This window comes from Meles meles, chromosome 2 (assembly GCF_922984935.1).
Source record: "Meles meles chromosome 2, mMelMel3.1 paternal haplotype, whole genome shotgun sequence".
In the NCBI taxonomy this organism is placed as follows: domain Eukaryota; kingdom Metazoa; phylum Chordata; class Mammalia; order Carnivora; family Mustelidae; genus Meles; species Meles meles.
The window spans coordinates 72,338,383-72,356,130 of record NC_060067.1 but is presented as its reverse complement, the minus strand read 5'-3'; the positions used below and the strand labels follow the sequence as shown (position 1 = coordinate 72,356,130).

The 17,748-nt window shown below is 44.5% G+C and overlaps 1 protein-coding gene across 1 annotated transcript in view; it reads right to left on the bottom strand.

Moving 5' to 3' along the window:
- The window catches only part of RNF150 (ring finger protein 150), a 274,139-nt gene that overhangs the window by 33,640 nt on the left and 222,751 nt on the right, over positions 1-17,748 (bottom strand). The window contains exon 6 of the mRNA XM_045997796.1: positions 16,135-16,345. Coding sequence (XP_045853752.1) covers positions 16,135-16,345 — 211 coding nt within the window. The remainder of the gene's footprint in view (positions 1-16,134; positions 16,346-17,748) is intronic.

Sequence of the window (17,748 nt, the reverse complement as noted above, 5' to 3'; positions counted from 1 at the left end):
TCTGATGAGGTTCCTGGACCACTCTCACATCAGCTTATTATTTATTTTTTTAAAAAAGATTTTATTTTTCAGAGAGAGAGTGAGAGAGAGCACAAGCAGGGGAGTGGCAGGCAGAGGGAAAAGGAGACTCCCCACTGAGCAAGGAGCCCGATGCAGGACTTGATCCCAGGACCATGGAATCATGACCTGAGCCGAAGGCAGATGCTTAACCAACTGAGCCACCCAGGCTTCCCATGTCAGGTTCTTATATGTAAAACAGTGGTAATAATTGTGAAGATTAAATAAAATACCCTAAAAGTTCTCTGCTTTTGTGGACCAGACCATCTTCCAAGAAGTTTTGATTACATTTAATCCCATGCAGCTGGTGTTATTACTTCTGTTTTACAGGTGAGGGAATGGAGCCTCACCTGTATGTGAGAGATGTTGAGCAAATTGCCCAAGGCTGGGCCTTAACTTAGCTCTACTACCTAGAGTGTACATTCTGTACATAAGTACAAATCAGGGACGGGGAACTTGAAAATCTTGCTGTTGTCTAATAAAGACCCACCCTTCCCTTTCCAGCACCTCTACCATTTGGTCATGTCCCCTGATGCCTCCCTAGCTGACGATGACCCCTGCACTCAGTGTGGACGGAGGTCTACCCAGCTGTAACTGGGCTGTAATTGTGTCCTTCCTTCTCTTGTAGGGCACAGGGGCGAGGAGTACACTATCTAAGACTAAGGACTGCCTTACCTGTAGGGGCCCATTTCCTTCTTCCGGATTTTAGGGAGCGTAAAAGTCCCTTAAAGAAACAATGATACATAAATTTGTGTGGGATGCTCTTCCCTCTCTGACAAGTGGCCGTGGAACCACGGTTTCATTTTCAGGAGTCCTAACCTGAGAGTCATGACCAGAAACTTCACTGATCCCTGCTGAGACGCTGCAAACCACCGTGACACTGAGTCAGGCACATACACCTGTGCGGGCACGTACGTGCGTCACATAAACGTAAGATGCGTACGTGCGCGTCAGTCCCGCCTGCAGCGCACGCGCACACCACACGCTGTGCACGCGACACGCTGCGTGTGCGTGTCGGCGGGTGTGTTCTGGAACCGTCCGTGTGAACACGTGCACGCTCTACGGATGATACTAACCTGATAGTGAACGTGGCTTTCCAAATCCAATTGTCTAAGGAACTCCTTATTTAAACAACAGTTGCAGTATTATTACGGCATTATGTTTCCTTAAAAAATTCATTCCCTTGTTCCTGTCGCACAGCAGGAACCTTAAGTGCGGCCAACACTTTCTTGCGCTGACAGCTCTGACTAAGGCATGAGTCTTTATTTATATAAATGATGTTTGACAAAAATTTTTTTTGAATAAACGTTCGTCTATAAATCTACTAATTGTTTCTCCCTGCTGGGAACAGAGTATTAACTGTGTCTGCCGCTGCCTGAGATGCATACACATATTTGCCCTGCATTTTACCAATGCTGTTATTTTAATTGTCCTAATAGGACAATTCCTTAGACATCAGTGTCGCTGAGGGAAGCCGTTTGTCCTGAAACTGTCCCTAAGTTTGTGATGACAAAGGGGAGGTGAGCTGCAGAGGACACGCTTTGCACGGAGGGACTCAGGACTCAGGTCTCACCAGTTAGGACCATAAAGGAATGAGGCCCAAGATCACTGTTGCTTCCAGGGCTTTCAAGTTGCAAATGTAGATCCGTATGTTAAACCTGGCCGCATTTAAATGCTAGCTATTAACTAAAGCATTGTCGGATGCATTCTCAAGCTCAACTCATCTGCTGGCAAGAGGAGCTACTCGCGATAAGTTCGCTACCTCTGCCCACAATAATTCCTCGGAAACCCTAGAAATCTATTTCCTAGTGGTTTTAGGGGACAAGCCAAGAGCCTGGGGATTGGCGGTAGTGGTGTGCGAGTGCAGGTGCACATGGTATCTGTGTATGTGCATGCATATATGCGTGCAGACATGCGCACAGGAAGCCTGGCTTGATTCCTACCCTGGCGTGTGCTCTGTGGGAAGGCTCTGGAATGAGGAGGCTGGAGAGCCTTCCCACCATACTGGTATACTGACTTAGCCAGTCCAGTAGAATGTGACCTAACTGATCACACCACAGCTGGGGTGAGTTTGGCTAACACACTTAACCACCATGCATTTTCTTCTCTCTAGAAGTTTCCCTGCAAATTACCCCCAAAGGAGGAAGCACAGTGAGGACCGCCCCTGAAAAAAGCCAGTGAGTTAGATATTTCTGTATCTTTAAGGTCTCCTAGTGGATTTTTCTTTTTCTTTAAAGATTTTTTTTTTAAATTTTATTTATTTATTTGACAGATCACAAGTAGGGAGAGAGGCAGGCAGAGAGAGAGGAGGAAGCAGGCTCACTGCTGAGCAGAGAGCCCGATGCGGGGCTTGATCCCAGGACTCTGGGATCATGACCTGAGCTGAAGCAGAGGCTTAACCCACTGAGCCACCCAGGTGCCCCTTTTTTTAAAAAAGATTTTATTTATTTCTTTGACAGACAGAGATCACAAGTAGGCAGAGAGGCAGAGAGAGAGAGAGAGGAGGAAGCGGACTCCTGGCTGAGCAGAGAGCCCGATGCGGGGCTCGATCCCAGGACCCTGGGATCACGACCTGAACCGAAGGCAGAGGCTTTAAACTACTGAGCCACCCAAGTGCCCCTCCTAGTGGATTTTCTATGTGGGGGATGTGGCACCCACTCGCTGAAAACTCAGAAGTTTCTATAATGTATACTTCCGAAATTTTTGTTCGAAGCTGTTTCCCTGATGGAGCCATTCTGAGAGTACGAGTTTATACGCCGATCATTCATCTGCAGGGCTGTCTGCTCAAAACTCTCTCTAAGGTTATTTGGAGGGCTGTGGTGTGCTGAGTACCATACAGAGCCCTGTGCAGAAAGACCTAATTATGACTCTCTAGGAACTGACACTAATGGATTGTTGATTGATTGATGGGCTGCCTCGTGATGATCCTGATAACCTGAGTGGTTTCTCTACAAATGGTGTTAGAAGGACGGTCATTATTTTCTATGAGATCATGGTCGTAAAGCTTGCAGTTTATAACTCAGTAGTACTCAGATGATCAATTAGCGAAAAAGAGCATGCAGTTCTGACTCGGGACATAAAGCCATTCTGGTAATTGAAGAAGAGCAAGGGAACGTCCGTTTTCCTCTCCGCGAACAAACAGTTCAGGATACAAGCTACAGCTGTAGGGTCTTGGAGTCTATCCGAGAAAGGTGCTCTGTAGATACTTTTATAACATGAGGACATTCCAGTTGCACTCACAAGGACCTGCGATGTGTCTGTCCAGTGTGTGTTCTCACAGAGAGGTGCTGGGTGGGTGGGGAGAGGCAACATGTGGGACTTCCTGAGTGCCACGCGCTGAAATGGCAGCTGCATATACACTGATATATTTCGCCCTCACAAGGGTTGGTGAGGTGGACTTTACTGGAATGATTCTAAAGGAAATGAAGGCTAAGGGATGTGAAATTGAGTTGGCCACAGCAACCGGCTCCGTGGGCAGCCAGGATCTGAGCCCAGATATCCCTGATGCCAAAGTTATCTGGTACTCACCCCCACCCCAACTCCAAGCCTGGATTCTCTCTCAATACGGTTATCTTCACTCATCGCAGACGAATATAAAATAGTAAGAGCAGGGGCGCCTGGGTGTTTCAGGTGGTTAAACGTCTGCCTTTGGCTCAGGTTATGGTCCCAGGGTCCTGGGATCGAGCCCCATATTAGGCTCCTTGTTCAGTGGGAGTCTGCTTCTCCCCTTCCTCCTCGCTTGTGTTCTCTCTCTCGCTAGCTCTGTCATTATCTGTGTTTGTCTCAAATAAATAAAAAAATCTTTAAAAAAAAAGTAAGAGCAGTGCCAGTGGTATCATGCAAAAAGGGAAGAGCTTCCTTCAAGCTGTCCCAGCATTGGGGCCTTTGGGCCGTGTTCTTTCCAGGGCCTCTGCAGAAAGTGCTGGGCCGTGAGGTGGAGGAGCCTTTCTTCACATCCCCCTCCGCTGCTGTTTAAGCCGCTTTGGCTCACTGCTGCCTTCAGTCCCTCATTTCTGCTGTGCGGTCCAATATCAATAATGATAAATAATACATCATCAGTCCATTTCCATGAGGCATTAGTCTCCCTCCTTCCTGGCGGTGGGGGACTGAGGTAGCACTGGTGCCCCTGTCACATGGGGATAGGGGAACAGAATCATCCCAGAGGAACAGGCTATAAGGGAGGCTGGTCCACTGCTGCCTGGGTCCAGCTTGAGGATCCTTGGAAGAATGTCTGTATTTTCGTTTCGTTAGCAGACAAAATACAAAAGCATATCACAACGCAGCATCTTCTTCTAACTATTATTATCGTTGAGTTCTTTAACATTCTTTAGCATATTCATTCATTCATTCATTCAATGAATGCTCATTGAGTCTAACTTTATGCCTGAAACTGTGCTGGATTTTGGGACGTGAAGACGAAAAGCCATAGTCCACACATTTTAAGGTCTCATAAATTCAGTGGGGTGACAGATGCTTTCTTAAGAAGCTGTAACAGACTTGTTTGGAAGAAGAGAATTCTAAAAGGAACACCAGATTCTATTCTATTCTGCACGGAGTAGCAGAGAAGGCATCTGAGCGAATACAGCAGAGGACACATTCCACGACTGGGCAGGTGAGGGAGAAGGGTCGGGGGCAGTGTGTCTGGAGCCATGAGCGGCTTGGAAAATACTATGTGTCAAGTACCAGGTGGGAGTGGTTAGAAACCAGAAGCACGGACTCCGCCACCCAGCTGGAGATTTTTAACCCATAGGTGATAAAAGTGTTTTGAGCAAAACAGTGACAAGACCAGATTTCTGCAGATGGTTCTCCAGGAAGCAGTGTGAGGACACACTGGTGGGGGTCGAGGCTAGAGACAGAGTTGCAGTGGCTGCCACAGAGAAAATGGAGGGAAGAGAGGATAGGGTCTTGAGTTACAGTAGCAGCAGAGGGAAATGGCCCATGGGCAGATGTTCAGAAGGCAGACTGAACATTTGGGACTGTTTACAAAGAGGGAAATAGAGTGGAAGGAACACAGGTAATCCCAATTTACTGGCTTGAGCACTAGGAAGTAATTTTGTGGTAAAAACCGTGGTCACTAATTTATCTAGTAAACCTATAGGCTCATATATTACAAGTATAACACAAGGTAGCATGGGAAAAAGAAAACACTCTTATAAAAGTTTTGCACCGTGCACATTTGCTGAAGCAAAGTATATCATGCAAGGCCCTAGTTTTCGCTGTAGTAAAAAAATATATTTTGGGCAGGGGGGATGCTGATACAAAATGTACGTGCAATTAGTGAATTCAGTCTTCAATGGTATGTCAAATGACCTTTTTTGATTTTTCTGACTTTTAAATATAACTTTTAAATCAATTTTTTTTCATGCCAAGAACATAGTTTAACAAGACAAATAGCATTTTATCTTTTCATCATTCTCCGGGAATTGTCACTCTGCTATAATTTTTTAGTATCTGAGCATTCTTCTCATTCTCTGAAAATTCCTATTTCTCAAAGTATCTGTTTCAACAGTATCTCCTGCAAGATAACCTCTTCTGTAAGGACACAAATTATAGCTTATAGAATTCTGTGCTCTGAGTTCTCTTGGTTTCTTTGGGATTTCTCCTTGTTTTTATTTATCGCGGTCTCTCTCTCTCTCTTAGATTTAGTGCCTTCTCATAACTCACTAGCCATCCTTGCTCTCTGCTTCTATTTACCAAGGAAACACTCTGATTAAGTGTGCATGGGTGGGGCTTGCAACTGGGAAGGGACCTTGTTATGGGACTAAGACCACCAGCAGGTGGCTCAGGATGGAGAAGGGCATGGGGGGGAGGGGCCTAAATATTCTTTACATGGTCTATCACTACATCTTCTTTTGAGCACCACTCCTTACCCTGGCCTTCCTGGGCATCTGGAGCCCTACACCTTGAGGATCCCCAGGGTTCTGAGTGCTAAACTGGTTGTTCTTATCAGCATCTTCCTTAGGAGGCCCTTCTTAGATTTTGCCTTTCTCCACTTTGCTAAGTGAATTTCCACTCATTTGTCACCCAGAACTTGTTGTCTGTTCTCTATTGTAACCTTTTCTCTGTTCTTACTGCCCACGTAGGTTTTTATTTTTTACAAACCCTTTGGTGGGACTTTGTTAGGTAGCAGAGATAAACCTGTGGGTTCCATCTCTCTCAGGTAGGCAGAAACCCCAAGTTGATTCTAGATGGTTCCTTCACCAAGAAAATCAGTCCTGATCCTCTAGGTTTCAACCACTTCCTGCGGGCATGCTTTCACTAGATTTTTAACTGTGGTACTAGTATTAGACTGGAACAAATGAGCTTTCCTGGCATTTCTCCACAGAGAATCAGAGTAACTCTGTGATCCAGTAATGGAAAGATAATTTGGCCAGAACAGGAACTTGATTTAGCGCCTCTTTCCTTCTGGGGTAGATATACCTGCTTTCTTCTGCTGCCCAAGAACATTATGAAGACAGAACATGATATTGTGGGTGAATTATGCTTTGAGACCTTAGGAAGAATGGCCAGTCATTGGATTCCAAGAATTCCTTTCTGCCAGGAGAGAGGAAGCCTCAGCTCCTTGAAAGAGGGTATTAAGATTCCTTACTCTTACTGCTTTAATAACGGATTAACATTAATTATTAAATTAAGTGTTATTTATAAAACATGCTTCTGCCTCAATTTCTAATAGAGAGGGAAATCTAATTTTTAGCATTCAACTTGTTAACCAATTAAACTAAATCCTTAATAAAACATCTGGTGCTTAAATATTTTAGCAACAAGTAAAACAGAGTCTTGTTCTAAAATATTTAGGTGAACTGGAGCTATTCTTCAGTGATTATCAGTTATTTCAGTTAAAATTACATGAAGGATACATGAATGGAGCCACACTGTGTAGCCTGCCCTGGAACGGGTGTCCACAGAGGGAGATTTTCTTCCTCGATTTGGGACCAACAACTCTGAGTGTGGTACTTGTGGCTTAACACCCTCGTTTGTTAAACGGAAATAATACCAATTCCAAAAGATGTCACAGGGATTTTTTTTAAAACTACTTCCTTGAGAAAAGAAAATGAGGATATATGTAGTATCTACTATAAAAATAAAAAGCATCATAAATACACAAAAATCGTAGGTACAGTGGTTGGAACTAAACTCCAAACTGTGTATTCATATACATATCAATACCTAAACACAGACTTCATCCCAACACCCCTATCTACTGAAGAAATTCAATGCTTTTTTCCAAGTACTCTTTCCATTGCCTAGCATCCAGATTAAAGCAGAATCAAGACTTGCTCTGCATAATACTTTGGTTTATGTGACATGCCGCCATAACTATCCTTTTAAAAGTCACCACTAAAGGCTCCATAAGAGCCAGGTGAGTAGACCTTAAGAGCTTCTGTGAGCAGACGGTTCTCACATTCTGGGTGCAGGGTGCTCTGTGTGGTGGGCTCCTAGGGGAACTGCGGCTCTGGCAATGTCCTTCCAGCTGTCTATCCCCATTGTCCTTCCAACTGTGCATCTGACTCTGTGGTGGACAGATGTGGCATCTCCTGACCGTCTATAGTCTCGGAGAATGTGGCAGTGGGGAGAGAGCTGGGGCTCAGTTCCTTGCTAGTTGGCTTAGTGGTGTTGGAAGCGGGGAGGGTAGCAAGAAGAGCTGGTAATTGAGAATGCAAGATCTTGATTGCGACTTTCCCAGCGGGACTCGGAAGGGTGCCAAGAGGGAGTCTGACTTTAATCACAGAGTCCTGGAACTGGAAAGGATTTTAGAAATCATCTGCTAGGAGTGTCTGGGTAGCTCAGCTGGTTAAACACTCAACTTTTGGTTTTGGCTCAGGTCATGATCTCATGGGCTGTAGGATCTAGCTCCACGGCCTGGTCTGCACTCAGTGGGGAGTCTTCTTGAGGACTCTGTCTGCCCCTCCCCCTACTCACACACACACAACACTCTCATTCTCTCTCTCTCTCTCTAAAATAAATAAATCTTAGAGAGAGTGTGAGAGAAAGAGATCACAATCAAGGGGGAGGGGTAGAGGGAGAAGCAGACTCCCTGCTGAGCAGGGTTACCCAATGTGGGGCTGGATCCCCGGACCCTGGGACCATGACCTGAGCTGAATGCAGCCGCTTAACTGATGGATGGCTCCCACACAGGTGCCCTAAAATAAATAAATCTTAAAAAAAAAAAAAAAAAAAGGAAAGAAATCATCTGCTAACACAAGTGCCTTATTTGACAAATGAAGAAATGGAAGTGCAGAGAGGCTAAGTGACTTGCCCAGAGTCATATAGCTAATTGGAGGCCAAATGAAGACTAAGACCCAAATTTCCTGGCTCAAGCTAGGGGTATTTCCCTTATATCATCTTACCTCAAGTACCTGCAGTAATGTCCTGCTAGTTGCATTTTTTCCCCTGTACCACTGAATATCATTTCTGAAATATTTTAACTTACAGTACCCTGAGGCTGAATTTCCAGAGCCAATTCTTCTGTCATTCAAAAGGCATTTTCAGCTGTTCCTGCTTTCTTAATCTTTGAATAATGGAATTTCCTCATGATATGCTTTAGAATTGAAATGCAAAGAGAAATGTTATCTTTTTCCGCCCTCCCTGCCTCTCAGATATTGAAAAAGTGCTGACCTGTCAATTGTGTTTCCTGCCATCAGCTGCCACCTCCTGCTGGGATCCGTGTTCAGCACGACAATGTCTGGCAAAATGCAGGTCTGATCAACAGCCCTTTCCCCAGCCCACTCTCACAGCTGCTGAGCCAAGATGCTTACCCAGAGCCAGACAGCCCTGGGAGAAATTCATCAAATTGGAGATGGAGTTATTTTGTTTCAGGAAGACAGGTTTCTTCCCTGTGTGGATGGTGTGTGTCACGCTCTGGTTGAGTGCTCCAAGGGGCAATATATCTGTGGTCTAAATTGATTCATTCTCTCCCAGGCTGTTTGCAGATCTACAGGTCTGCAGTACTTCCTGTCAGAGGCACCAGAGGCACAAGACAGGAAAACCCTGGCAGCCTGGTCCTGAGTGGGCTTTCTTGAATTAGCAAACGTTTTTAATCAAGGAGAAATGTGGGGGTTTTGTTTTTTGTTTGTTTTTTTAAACAAAAATTTTTTAAAGATTTTATTTATTTATTTGAGAGGGAGTGAGAGAGAAAGAATGACCAGGGAGAGCAGCAGAGGGAGAGTGGGAAGCAGGCCATTTGCTGAGCAGTGAGCCCAACATGGGGCTCAATCCCAGGATGAGCTGAAGGCGGACGCTTAACCGAATGAGCCACTCAGGCGCCCCAAGGAGAAATGTTATCCTGGAAAATCTGGTGGCTTGTGGTTGGGCAGTCGCCATTTGGGTCACTTGATGATCAAGGCATGTGCTTAATGGCAACAATCTTTCCTCTCCAGAACAACTGTGTCTCTGCCAAAGCTGTCACTGAGCTGGTGAGCTGGGTGGCTTAGGATCAAGGGGGTGAGGTGGTTCCGGGGGCATGGCACGTGATGAGACATGGCGACGATGGTGGGGGGCCCTCTCACAATCTGCAAATGCTTTATTCTGTACAGAAGCAGTCCACCTGTGGCTTAACTGTGTCCTGCAGGAGAGATGACAGTGGGGTCTAGGCTCCTAAATGGCTGGTGGATCCTGCTGTCTGCCACAGTGGAATAGCCCCATAAATCAAAGCAATCATCTTTCTGGGGCTAATGTGATTCTTATGGGCACCAAGGGAGATCGTTTTCATTGCTGATTCCAGCCAGCATATTTATCCAGAGTCAAGGGTAGCTACTGTGCCATTTCAGGCTTTGATGCAAGTCACAAAAGCAGACGTGGCTACTCACTCTTGTCCTCTCTCATAAACAATGGAAGACTTCAGTCAGATGTGTTTATTTCTGGGTGCAACAGTATATTTTGCACTCACAGAAGACCTGGAAATTGCTGCTTTGCAAATATAGCAGAGCATAGCTGCACATTTGAGACAGAAATGGGATGCTCATGCCAACCCTCCCTTTTTTCTCTCCGTTGTCTAGACTCAAGAGGTTTAAAACTGGGTGCCCTGGAAAGGTCCTGAACATACAGTCCGACTTGTTTTCACGTTCAGGCTGCGGTCAGAGCAAGGCTAGGGGCATTTAAAACTTGGCAACATAGATGTCCTGAGTGCTTCACCAACTGTTCCCTAAATAGTAAACAAAGAACTTAAAAAAAAAAAAAAATGAGTGAATGTCACCTCTGGCCTAATTTTAAGAGAACGTGTCTTTAGGAACGAAGAATCCTCAGAGAGGCTTATACTGAGTCCCTCAAATCAGAAAAAGCATATCATTCCAGAGACCATACACGAATCTCTGAATGAACTTTTTGGAAGTTTTTCCTGTAATTAGGGTGGAGAATGCATCTCTGGAGAGCTCCCTGGGATTGCAGCTGTTGGAGGCTTTTTTAAATTTTTTTTTCTATAAATGGCTTTTTTTTCCTGGGCTGCAGTTTTAGCTGTGCTTTAGCAATTATTTTTGTCTCATGAATGCATTTTGAAGACTATGAGCTTTTTTTTCCCTCCAAAAAGGCTGACCTATCTACAGGTTCTTTCAAAAGAGACCACAGTTTAGTAACAGTCTGAGCTAAGAAGTAGTCTCTCCAGTAAAGAGCATCAGGATGTTCAGAAACTAATTCTTTTTTTTTTTTTTTTTTAAGATTTTATTTATTTGACCGACAGAGATCACAAGTAGTTGGAGAGGCAGGCGAGGGTGGGGGGCTGGGAGGGTGGGAAGGAAGCAGTCTCCCCACTGAGCAGAGAGTCCAACCTGGGGCCAGATCCCAGGACCCTGGGATGACGATCTGAGCTGAAGGCAGAGGCCCACTGAGCCACCCAGGCACCCCCAGAAACTAATTCTTTTGCAGTCTCATAGTCTCATAGAATTCTTCCTGACTGTTTCTGCTGAAGAGGCCTGGACAGTCTGTCCCACATGTACTCACCCCTTGGCTCCCCATCCCACTGCTGGATGTATAATGGACACGAAAGGGAACCTATTCTGTCATTTTTTTAAAAACTATTTTTATTAATATATAATGTATTATTTGCCCCAGGGGTACATATCTGTGAATCATCAGGCTTACACATTTCACAGCACTCACGCTATTCTATGATTCTTAACTGTGTCACCCATTCCGAGATAATAAAGAGGACAGAGAAGGAGAGGAAGGTAGAGAAACTGGTAAAGAGATTGTCTGAGGAGAGAATATGATCCTCCTGAATCCTGCCCCTTCAGCAAAAGGGGTCGGGAAGGGCTACCTCCCACACCCAAGCCCAGTGAGGGGTTACTCTAAGGGCACCCTAGAGGGGATTCTGAAATATGTTTTTGGAGGTAGGACTCAGAGAGAACTGATTTCAGCCTTTGAAAACCTGAAGCAGATTATGGACTCAGGTCTCTCTCCTGTCGGGAGGGTAGAAAGAGGAGGCAGATGCCCTGTATGAGGTCAGAGGCCAGACGCAGCTGGTGGTCTGGAGAGGACAGGTGATGTGTGAGGTTCCAGAGCTGGACTGGGCTCAGCTTGGGCCCTATCCAGAAGGGCAGAGAGGGTAAGGGCACTTCAACAGACAGCAGGTGCAAACAGGCTGTGCATGCGCTGGGGTGGCAGGGGGACCTCCGAGAAAGCGAGAGATCCACCTGCCCTGAGGCATGGAAATTACAGGGAAAAGGGTTCTGCTAGGTAACTGCCAGTTACATAGAAGTGAACAGAAAATTCCTAGGCCTGCTGGAATTTTCACCCAGGGGAGGAAGCCATTATACCCACTCAGTACATTGAAAGCAGCAGTGAGGCAAAAATAAAGGTGCATTTTAAACACATCACACGTCATGTTTGCTGAATATACAGGATGCACGAGGCTTCCCTCATGGATCAGAGTCGATAGAAAGTCAGTGAAAGAAGTCTCCTGGAGGAATCCCATACTTCATTTCATTTCAGCCAGCCAAGTACATAATAATTCACATGTACTGCTTAACTTCTGTGCAATCTAAAGACCGGGTCTCCCAGCCACCACATTCTGGCATGTTCCCAGGAAGGTACAGGGGCAGCTTGGAGGTGTCTTGATTTGACCCATTTTCATGTCTCTTTCCAGCTTCTGGCTCCCTCTACCCCTCCCATCCTCCACTCTCCACCCTCTGGACTGAATGCTGCCTTCTTCTAGAAGGAGTGGCAAATGGGTGTGACCGAGAGACCGTGCTGGAGAGCTGTGCAGTGCAGTGATAAAGCAAACAGGCAGCTTCCTTGAAAAATAAAGGGAAGGCTTCAGACCCTCCTGAGCAGATGTAGAGTAGCACTGAATGCTTCTGGGGAGTGGTGATAGAGTCTTCTCTTATGTCTTTCTCTAGCTCCTGTCTGGAGTCGGCAAATACACAGACTGTTTGTTTAGCTGTGGTTTTTTTTTTTTTTTTTTGATCCTTAGGAACTTTTCTCTCTTGCTGAAGCAAATCCAAAAACCTGCAGACTGGGCCTGGGGAGACAGAAGGTAATGTCTGTTTGGGGTGCAATTGGGATGCATGCAGGTAAAGACCAGTGAGGGACATCTGAGCATCCAGGTGCACGACCCCAGGTGCACGACCCCTTGCGCTAATGCAGGAGAAACAGCATGCGATTTGAGACTGCCACATGAGGCTGTTAAAAGGCGGAATGCCAGAAACATTCAAGATAATGCCTACGAGCTCATCTTCCTCCCAAATGTCAGACTTGCAAGAAGTCTGGATTTCCTTTGCTGTGTAAATGCTTTTCTTTTTTCCCTTTCCTGAGAGCTGGAGATGATCCTTTAATGCCAGATTTTTCCATCTTCACTCTACAGGCAATCTGTTCTACACGCCCCCCTTGAGTGCTGAAATGACTTTTATATGCATCTGATCGACCACACACCAACACCATTTGCCAGACAAGAGGAGCAGAGGTAGGGCTGAGCACGCGAGGAGGCTTAATTTCTCTGTGTCTCCATTTCTGTGTCCGTAAAATGACAATTAAAGTAAAATTTCTCTCACAAGGCTTTTTAAAAGGGTACTGTGCACGGGTGGTGTGGTGTATTTGATAACCACAGTTATTTCCTCATTATCTAGTAATTTCCTGGGTCTGCGGAGATGTGAGGTGGGAAAGGATAACGTGAACCAGAGTTAGGTCCAAGCTCTCCTTGGTTATTTATTTGTGATTTGCAGCAATATTGTGGGCCAGCAACACTTAAATCTCTGACCACGTTCTTTTTAGATAGCATTAGACCTGGTTCTAACAGCGTTGATGAGAATTTGAATCTTTTCACCCATTTATTCGCACATCTGTGTCTGTTCATTTGTGGATCAGTTATCTGAGGTAGGGCACTCAGCAATTTACAAACTTGTATACAGCAAAGGATTCCCCTGAAGGAATCTATGGCCGTTTGGTTAGTGATAAAAGCAACTGATATCTTGTCAGAATGACCAGGTTTGAAATATTCTGTTAGATCCCAATAAATAAAACTAACCAGAAATAAAAGGGCTAGGAAAAACAGTTTGAGAATAACCTCAGTTTCTATGCTAAGAGACTGTTCTCTCTAGCCATATTCCTGTATACCATCAGGCTTCCAATCACAGAGGTGCTCTCAGGATTCCTGTTTCCTCAAATTTATCGGTATCTTCCTCTACAATGACCTGGCATTTTCTCCCTCTTGGTCAGGAGCCCCCTGCTTCGGGATTAGACTGGACACATCTACTGAGTGCCTGCCATGTGCTCAACACTCTTGAGTCTGTTTTAGGCAAAAAACAGTTTAGAGATTACGAATTACATAGGGGCAGACCATGATGTATTTTAGCCCACCAGTTACGCCTTTCCATTTGTCATCTGGGCTTCGTGGAGATGTATGAAGCATGTATCCACTTTCAAGAATAAGGAATCTCACAGATGACACATTTTCTCTTGAAAATGAAATAATATTTTATGGCAAGGAAGATGATCCATTTTTGATTGGGTTCTTACGGGCTTGAAAACAGCTATGCCTTCAGTGTTTCAAACTGCTAGCAAAAGGTCTATCCGGCCTTCCAATATACTTCACAGAGACAATGAGCAGTGAAATGTCTAATGGTAAGCAAAGACATCAATAAATGGAAAAATTATGGAATGATCTTGTACCTTTGAAAAGGGAACTTATCATTTGACCTGCGTCAGCCACTTACTCTTCTGGGCCATGACCCTCTAAAGTTAAAAATTAGAAGTTTATCAGTGTAAAGGTTCAATTACTTTTACGGTTCTTCTCTCCCGAAAATGACTAGGATTCTAGGTCTGTGCTCTTTGGTAGGGTAGCCATTAGCACCTGAAATGCAGCTAGTTCAAACGGAGACGTTCTATAAATGTAAAACACACACCAGGTTTTGAGGGGTTAGTACAAAAGAAAGAATGCAAAATATTTTGAGTCTATTGGGTTAAATAAACAGATCATTAAAATGAACTGAACGTATGCTTTTTACTGTGACTACAGAAAATCTGAAATTCCATATGTGACTTACATTATATTAATACTGGATAGCACTGCCCTAGACCTTCAAAATAAAGGGAGTAGAATTTGTCTCTAAGGACTTTGAATTTTTAAAAAAATTTTATTTATTTATTTGACAGACAGAGATCGTAAGTACGCAGAGAGGCAGGCAGAGAGAGGAAGGGAACCAGGCTCCCCACTGAGCAGAGAGCCCAATGAGGGGCTGGATCCCAGGACCCTGGGATCATGACCTGAGCCAAAGGCAGAGGCTTTAACCCACTGAGCCACCCAGGCGCCCCCGGACTTCGAATGTTTAAAGGTCATTTTTTCAATGTTGACGCCATTATGCTTCCAAAAGTCAAGTTTTCAAAGTCAAAATTCTTATCCACTCAAGACTAATAAACTGTGTGGGGGCATATTTGCTACCAATTTCCTCTTGAAGTTACCGTCTGTTGAGGACCTCTGCAAGTTTTACTGTTATAACACTCCACATTCAACAACTACGGTAATGTCTCAACTATCCCATAAGAGATTATCAGGAAATACACCAAAATGTTAAGTGTGAATATTTCCAGGTGGGGTACTGAGTGATTTTTGCATTCATTTTTTATTCTTTTCTTCATGTTTCAATCTTTCAACAGTAAGGTCCATTAATTTCTTCATCAGAGAAAAGGCTGATTTTTACATTTCAGTCTAAATAATTTTACAAATTCTACAGATACCACAAATACGTCAAAAAGAACTTAGAAGGCAATATTCCCAGTGGCTTTAATTCGCTTCTCTCCATTTCCAAATTTTCTGTAGTAAATAGGTTACTTCTATCAAGAGAAACAATACACCTTATTTTCACATCTTGATATCCACCCACCTTTTAAACCATAAACCAAAGTTACTTTGCATGCTAGTTTTCTTAAAACTCCTGAAGCTTTTCTCTCTCCTCTACAAGACTGAAGAGCAGATACTTTAGGTGTGAGCTTCCATCTTGATGCTAACCCAGCTCTCTAATATTTTTATAACTACAATCAACTAGAACAGGCATTAGAATATATGCAGAGGATGGGGAAGAAATCCAGAAGATACTTGAATATGTCGCCACGTACAGGGCGCGTTTAGGTTGGACCTTAAAAACACCCACCTGAAGGAATGCCATTTACATCTGAGTCCTGGGGCAACAGAGGAGAGAACCCTCCGGCATGTAGCCAGGACCAGCTCGTAGAGGCACGTGCACGCTCTCTCTCAAGCATACACACACACACACACACACACACACACACACACACACACACACAGAGTCATTCATACACAGAGTGAGCAGGGTAGTGCCCTAGCCCAATCCCGCATGCCCCGCGTTTGCTTTTTTCACTTGCCCTTCCCGGGACTAGAGCCAGCGCCCTACCCGCCTCCGGTACCACGGGGTATGACACGCTGTCGTGTGCGAGCGGGCAAGACGCACAGCCAGACGGGCCGTCCTTGGAAAGCGATGGGCTTCTAAAGGTCTTTCAGGTATGACTGTTCAGCCTGGCAACATTGCACACTCAGTCCACTTGTTTTCTTCTTGAGGAAAAGTAGTCTTTTTCTAACTCCCATGTAGTGACAACCCTGTGGACTATGGAAATTCTAAGCAGAGTAGAACTTACTGTTAGTGGTAAAGATGACTTCTCCTTCCTGCGGGGTGGGATCTGTATCCGGGAGCACCTGCAAGGCTCCCACCGTCCGGACGGCAGGGTCCAGGGTGACTGAACTTTCATTCACAGTGGTGTCGCTCGCACCTGTGATCTGGTTGGTGGGTGGGCCTCCCAGAGATCCCTCGAAGTCAGTGGGCAAGTCATCTATGCAGTCGGCATTGGGCTAATATGAACAGAAAAGGATCTGCCCTTAGTGTTGGTCATCAAGTTAGGGATGAAATGTTCACAGCCCAAGTCTTTTGTCTCAATGGAAAACCAAGTTCTTTACGGTTCTCGTCCTGAATCACTTAAAAAAAATTTCTATTATAGTTTCTCTGATTAACATGAAAACCACTTTCAAAATTTCCTTTCCAAGGGCTCCACTTAGATTTAGAGAGAACATTTTAATTCCAGGAGAAGCAATATTCTTATATTAATATAATGGAGGGGGACATGGCATTTATTTATAATGATAACCCTTCCTTACATAAAGTGTGTATTCCTCATATAGGATGTGGCTGAGAGCTGATAATTACCCCCAAAGACCCATGCATTGTTTGCAAACGCACTGATGACAGGAGCGTAGAGAAGGGGCACAGAATCTGACTCATGAGTCAGATGTGTAGAGAGACACACAAAGCCACAGGGTGAGGCTATTTTTGTTGTGGTGGTTAAACATGAGCCAAAAGCCAGCTGTAAAAAATAACCTATTTACTTAACATGCAAACTGATCATACGTTTGTCAAATCCTCTAAGTGAAAACTTTACTATCCTAAAACCAGGGTGATGCCGTCTAGTTTAACGATCCACTCATGGCAAGAATTCCTCTCCCTCCAGGCCCTCATCGTCGTATCTCTGACAGCCTCACTTGAAGAACAAAAAAATGGGGAGCTCTCTGCTTTGCAAGGCAACCTGTGTTGGCTAGCCTTGTTAGACTATTCTACCATGGGGCAAAATCTTACCCGTTGCAAGTTTTTCCTCTTTGGTCTTAGTTCTGTTATTTGAAATAGTATTGAATATATTTATACGTCTTCCACAAACAACTTTTAAGATGATTTTCAGTTGTTATGCCTCTTTCTAACCTCCAAAATTATTTTTAAAAGATGGTGTTGCAGAGATACAGTGTTGAGATATATTAAGAATAGCTATGAGTTAAATTTGGTTTTGCACTCGTAATGGATGCAGATCAGGACAGGCAGGATTAGGTGGGGAATATTCTAGATCGGCACTGATTGAATTAACATCACAATGACTACACGGTGTGTGAAGTTCACCTGAAGGGAAAATCTATAACTCATGGACTCACTGGGAGCACAAAGCAAGGAACCCAAAGTGGGGGACTCTTGTCCCAACTTTCTAGTCTTACACCAGCCTCCCAAGCTGCACACCTGTGTTTCCAATAGTCAGCTGGAAATTTCCATCAACCTCATAAAAAACTCAAATTCAGCTCATTTCTTCTTTCTCTGTATTTTCACTTCATGTCACCTTCTTCATCTCTATGGGAAGTGAGCCAATTCATTGAAACTCAAGCTATCAAAAGTCAGTACATTGAATGACCAACCCACCATGTTTACTGAACTTAGAGAT